This window comes from Cupressus sempervirens, chromosome 5 (assembly GCF_028749045.1).
Source record: "Cupressus sempervirens isolate cs-2001-9-10 chromosome 5, ASM2874904v1, whole genome shotgun sequence".
NCBI classification, from domain to species: domain Eukaryota; kingdom Viridiplantae; phylum Streptophyta; class Pinopsida; order Cupressales; family Cupressaceae; genus Cupressus; species Cupressus sempervirens.
Window position 1 is genome coordinate 893,290,216 of NC_143122.1, and position 5,873 is coordinate 893,296,088.

The 5,873-nt window shown below is 31.9% G+C and overlaps 1 protein-coding gene across 1 annotated transcript; it reads left to right on the forward strand.

Annotated features, from left to right (window-relative positions):
* The first annotated feature begins 2,866 nt into the window (after positions 1 to 2,866).
* On the forward strand, positions 2,867 to 4,840 carry LOC149558800 (7-deoxyloganetin glucosyltransferase-like). Its single transcript, XM_089832858.1, has 2 exons — positions 2,867 to 3,459; positions 3,777 to 4,840. Exons 1-2 carry the CDS (start codon positions 2,970 to 2,972, stop codon positions 4,667 to 4,669), a joined length of 1,383 nt encoding a protein of 460 aa, XP_089688984.1. The 5' UTR covers positions 2,867 to 2,969; the 3' UTR covers positions 4,670 to 4,840.
* The last annotated feature ends 1,033 nt before the right edge of the window (positions 4,841 to 5,873 follow it).

The following is a 5,873-nucleotide window of genomic DNA, read 5'->3' on the forward strand; positions in this document are numbered from 1 at the left end:
ATATTACTATTATAAAAAAAAATTCAAAAAATATTATAAAATTTAATAGCATTTTTCCCTTTCAAAATTATATTATAAATTTAATTTCCTTAAATTCTATAATTATCTTTGAATTGTAATTTAATAAGTACTTAGTCATTTTATTAATAGATTTTATTAAAATTCTGAAAATTACAATCATTAACAACTAATAGAACTTATTATCTTTAGCAAAAGAAATATTATATTCAAAATATTATTGAATTTTATGATAAAAGTATTAATTTTATTCAATTTTTTAATTTATTTTTTTAAAGATAAGTGAATAACTTTAATTTTGGAGAAATATTATTCTTAGTAAAATAGTTTTCATATTGTTAGTGAAATTAAATTGATTTCTGTAACTGAACAACTATTGATACAAGAACATAGTGGATATTAGACATATAAAGACTTAAGATTTTTTTTTGCTAAAATCTAACATATTGTTTAGAATCTACATGTGCAAGAAGTTAAGGTGTGAGGGTACATGTCCTTACCCCTAGCACTTTTTGTTTCTTTCTAATTTAAAAGCTAACACTACCTTGCTCCATGAAAAGATTTCAAGGGGTGATTAAAAAATACTATATGTTTTTAAACTTGATTTGTTTCAACCTTTATCATCTATTATCATTATCTCTCTCTCTATGAAAGAATATGTAATACCATCATCTTTCTTATTTTTTGATTTTCTTTGAATTTACTAATATAATCTTTTAATTCTTCTATGTTCAAATATTGATAGATAGATTGTTCTTATAAATATGCACATAGAAGAATTAAAAGATTAAATTATTAAATCTAAATAAACTATAATTAAGTTATTTAATATTAAATTATATAACTTTATTTAACAAGAGCTCCTGATGAGCTGGAGTCCTTGCCTTTGGGAGGAGTGAACTCTTCTACATATGCATTTCAGTGAATAGATTACAAAGTTGCTAGGGAAACAAATTACACAAAACTTGTTCAGTTTCTTAAAAAAATTTAGTGCCAACTAGCATTATTTTTTAGAAGTGATTGGTGCAATAAGTAAAAGAAAAAGTATTTTTGAAGTATCAAGTGGAAAGAATTAAAAAAGAACACAATCTATAGTGCAAGATAGAAAATCATTTCAAAGATAAGACCAAGTTTGTAGCACCTAATTTTTTTAAGGTATAGATAAAAGTACTGATTAATTCATGTATATGCATTTCAATGAATATATTATGAAGTTTCTAGGGAAACAAATTACACAAAATTTATTAGTTTCTTAAAAAAAATTAGTGCCAACTAGCATTGTTTTTTAAAAGTGATTGGTGCTATAAGTAAAAGCAAAAGTATTTTTGAAGGATCAAGTGGAAAGAATTAAAGAAGAACATTGTTTGTAGTGCAAGATAGAAAATCATTTCAAAGATAAGAACAAGTTTGTAGCACCTAATTTTATTTTAGGTATAGATTCTCATTTGGCAAGATTGAATTCGACATACAAAAGGTATAGAGTACTAATAAATAAATAGAAATCTGCATATTTTGATACTATTTTCTTCACAAAAAATTGTATTAAAAAACTAAATTAAAGTTAAGATTTTTTTAAGTCTGAAATGTTTAGATAGAAAACAAATTGGAAAGACTAAATGAAAGTTAAGATTTTTTTGACTTTTCTTTGTCTTAGAATGCATTAAAAATGAAATAGTTGATTTTTTTTTTTTGGACTTCCTACAAGTTTCAACTAATAAATTAAGAGGAAGAATTTGGGAAAAAATAATCCTGATTTGATTGAAAAGAAGCAAGGGCTCAACTCTTTTGCGGCATGTTGGATGATAGAATACATTTTAACAAAACGTATTTTGTCTATTATAAATTTGAAATAGAAATCCATCATAAATGTTTAATCATTGGAAAAGTTCGAAAATTTTAAAAAGGTGTATACTTTTCTAAAATAGTATAATAATAACTTCAACTTCAAAGATTAATAGAGAACACATGTATCTTGGCAAATATATGGGGGCCTCACCCGGCAGAGGAAGCAGAATATTTATGAAGCACAGTAAATACATCTGTTGCACTGTGTTTTTGAACCTTTTTTCTCTATTTTTCCGTCCCCAATAAATCAATTAATTCCTAAGAAATTAACCATACACCAATGAAAAATTAGCATTTACCATCTGAAAAAAGTTTTTAAAATCCAACCTTTAAAAAATCGAAGTATGACATGATCGAATGTAAAAATTAAATTGGACAGGGCCTAACGAAAACATTAGTTCCCGGGGACTAACAACAAGAAAACTGCAAAAATCAAAATCACTATTTACCTCGAAGGCATGGAGTTTATTTTATGACCAGCGGTTTTTATTAATCAATTCTCATTATAATTATAATTTTAGAAAGTGGATGATAGTTGTTACACCAATTGGACGGTAATTCAAGGGCCCACACAAGCCATCTTCGAACTTTAACCGTACAATCTGTTTATTCTGACAAAAACACAGATGTACAGGCATAGACATGGGATTCGCGGACTGTCAGGAGACCTGCGTTTGGCATCCAGGCAGTCCGTTGCCCTTAAAAGAGACTCATATATTTAGCATGCAAATGTATAGATGCAAATTTACTACGCTGCACAACTCACATCTCACCAAGGGACCACTCAAATTGTTTCTAGAATGTATCTCACTTTCATAAGTCCATATTTTATTATAGTTAGGTATAATGACTAACTTCGACAGTTTCGATGATACATTTCACTAGAAGATTCTCGAATGTCATCATTAACTTTGGTTGTTTCGATAAGGTATTTCACTCGAGCAAATTTAATTTGCGTCACAGCATCCGTCATCATGATAGCAATATTATAATCACAATCAAGCTCATCGTTAACTTTGATTGTACTATAAATCATCTTGCGCAGGTCCAGCAGCTCATATACTTTTTTCAAAGTTGATCTTGTTTCTTCATTCTGGTTGATAAAAATGGAGATGAAGAATAGACCCCATGTTGTAATGTTGGCCTTTCCAATTATGGGCCACATTAACCCCATGATACAGTTTGCCAAAGTTTTATCTGCCAAGGGCTTCTACATTACTTTTATTATTACTGAATATATGCATGAGAAAATGTTGAAATCTGGATCAATCAAGTCCATGAGTGACATCACATTCGAAACAATTCCAGATGGGCTGCCCCGTGAGCACGGACGAGCCAGCAATCTTGATGAGTTTGCTGAATCCATTGTCACTAATTGTCCCCTCCATTTTGAAAAAGTGATTGATAAGTTGAAGAGCTCGGAAGATGTCCCTCCTTTGAGCTGCATTATTTACAATGGGCTCATGAGTTGGGCTCAGAAATCAGCCGAGAGATTGGGAATTCCTGGAGTATACTTCTGGACTGCAAGTGCTTGTGGCTTCAATATTTACCTGTCAATGCCTCTTCTCATGAAGAAGGGATATATTCCAATCAAAGGTATGCCCTTTTTCTTTTCTTTTATGGAAAACAAAAGTGTTTGATGCAGCTTAATTGGATGTGTTTAAGTACTTTGTTTTGGGGAAGTACCTACATACATAATCTTCTTTTAAAAGGGTTTAATGCCTATTTAGATGCAATGAATACCAAGTATTTTCTTCATTTCTTAAGAAATAAATTCTTGTAATTTGCTATTTATGAAAACAAGGTAAATAGATTTCTCTGGAAAACTATTATCCACAACTAAGTATAAAAGGATCAATTTGTTTTTCCAATAGATTTGGAAAACTAAAGAAAATTTGTCATATGATTTACAGATAAAAATTATTTGACAAACGGATATTTGGAAAAAGAAGAGATCAGCTGCATTCCTGCAATGCCCACCATGCATGTGATAGATGTGCCAAGCTTCTACTATGATGATGCCGCCTATGTATTTAAATTTTTAGAAAGCCAATGCCAGGCTGCTCTGTTAGCTGATTTTATGGTAGTTAATACATTTGAAGAGCTAGAAGGGCCAATTATCGAGACAGTCCAGGCCAGGGTTCCTGTGTACAGCATTGGTCCCCTCTTACTCTACACAGAAGAGGAAAAAAGTGAAGAAACAAGCTGTATGAAATGGCTGGATGATCAGAGTGCCCATTCTGTTATTTATGTGTGCTTTGGAACAATGGCAGTCATCTCTGAAGAGGAGCTTGTGGAGTTTGCATGGGGTTTAGAGGCCAGCAATCGGCCCTTCTTGTGGGCTATTCGTCCAGACCTCATTCAGGGATCTTCTGCTGTTCTCCCTCCAGAGTTTCTGGGGAAAGTGAAGGGAAGAGGTTTCTTTGTGAGTTGGGCGCCCCAAATACAAGTGCTCTCTCATCCTTCTGTGGGAGGGTTTTTAACACACAATGGATGGAACTCCACATTAGAAAGCATCTGTGCTGGAGTGCCCATGCTTTCATGGCCCTTCTATGCAGAGCAATATATCAATAGGACTTTTGTGTCCCAGGTTTGGAAGATCGGGATTCCACTGAATAGTGATGTGACAAGGGGTGATGTTGAAGAGAAGGTGAGGAGGTTGATGAAAGGGGAAGAAGGGGAAGAAATGAGGAGGAAGGCTGGTGAGCTCAAAGAAGCTTCTATTAAAGCAGTCAAGAAAGGAGGGTCATCTTACAATAATTTAGAGAAGATTTTAGCAATAATGCAAGGAAAAGACAAGATTTGATTAGTCTTTCTATGCTCTTGTTACATACTGTGCACCTTTGCAGTGTAAAGTTACATTGATGTACAACGGTTGGCTAAAGTAACAGAGCACGTTATGTTAGTATAATGTCAACAAATCATATTGATTTGGAGAATTGCTTGATAATTAACTGTTTTCTTTATTTTCATCAGACTTACCATTTGTTCCTATTTGTGTGTATATGCATAAGTAGTTTATTTTTTTTTGGAAAAAGAGAGGTAAAAATTTATTAAGAAAGAAAGAAATACAAGGAGCTCCATCCTGAGCAACGAGATCATCAAATTCTTGCACCATCTCAAAAGAAAGTTGTACCTATCCATAAATAGTTGTTATCACTAATAAATATCTAAATATCTAATTGTAAATTCACTAAACAAGATTTTTAGAAATTCTTTTTATATAAGTAAATTAATAATAATAATATATGATCTCTATTTATCTCTTCATATCCCATCTGCCCTCCGTTCTCTCCCTTCTTTCATCTAGTTTATTTTCATCTCTTATCTATTTTCTAGTTGTCTCCTTTACATCTTACTCCCCATCTTTATCTTTATTTTCATTTTACTCTTTTCTCTACCACAACTCCTCTATTACACAGCAAGATATAATTGGTGGTGAACTCTCCAATTAAGAACCTTATTATGCAATTACGCGGGGCCCTTTTTATGTTTAATTTTATACACAATTGTACGTGAATGAATTCTTCATTAATTTCAATAATGTTGGTATGAGGGATCAGGAATAGCTGTTTTATGTTATTTTCCAAAATAAATTTAATAATCTTGCTCTAAATGATCAAGACTAGTTGTTTTACGTTATTTTCCAAACTAATTTTTTTAATGCTGGTCTAAGTCATCAGGAATACCTGTTTTATGTTATTTTGGGGAGCATAATTGATGTAGACCATCTTATTGACATGGAAAACAAGAAATTGATGCCCAAGGGCGCAGTCCGGCATTGGAATGCAAGTGTGCGAGCAATATAGTGACGTAATACGAGATAAGCAACGCTTGTTTTGTGTACAGACAAACAGAAAACAGATCAAAGATGCAGATGGAAAACGGCGATATTCGAAACTCCCAGAAGATGATTGATTGTTAATTTTACAATGATTCAATTATTTTAATAATGTTGGTCTAAGGGATCAGGAATGTGATGTTTTATGTTATTTCCCAAACTCAAATGA

Bases quoted from the DNA above. Each gene is read 5' to 3' on its own strand.
- LOC149558800 (XM_089832858.1), top strand. From the start codon at position 2,970: ATGGAGATGAAGAATAGACCCCATGTTGTAATGTTGGCCTTTCCAATT. The intron at 3,460-3,776 runs GTATGCCCTTTT...TATGATTTACAG, and splicing joins GGGATATATTCCAATCAAAG to ATAAAAATTATTTGACAAAC.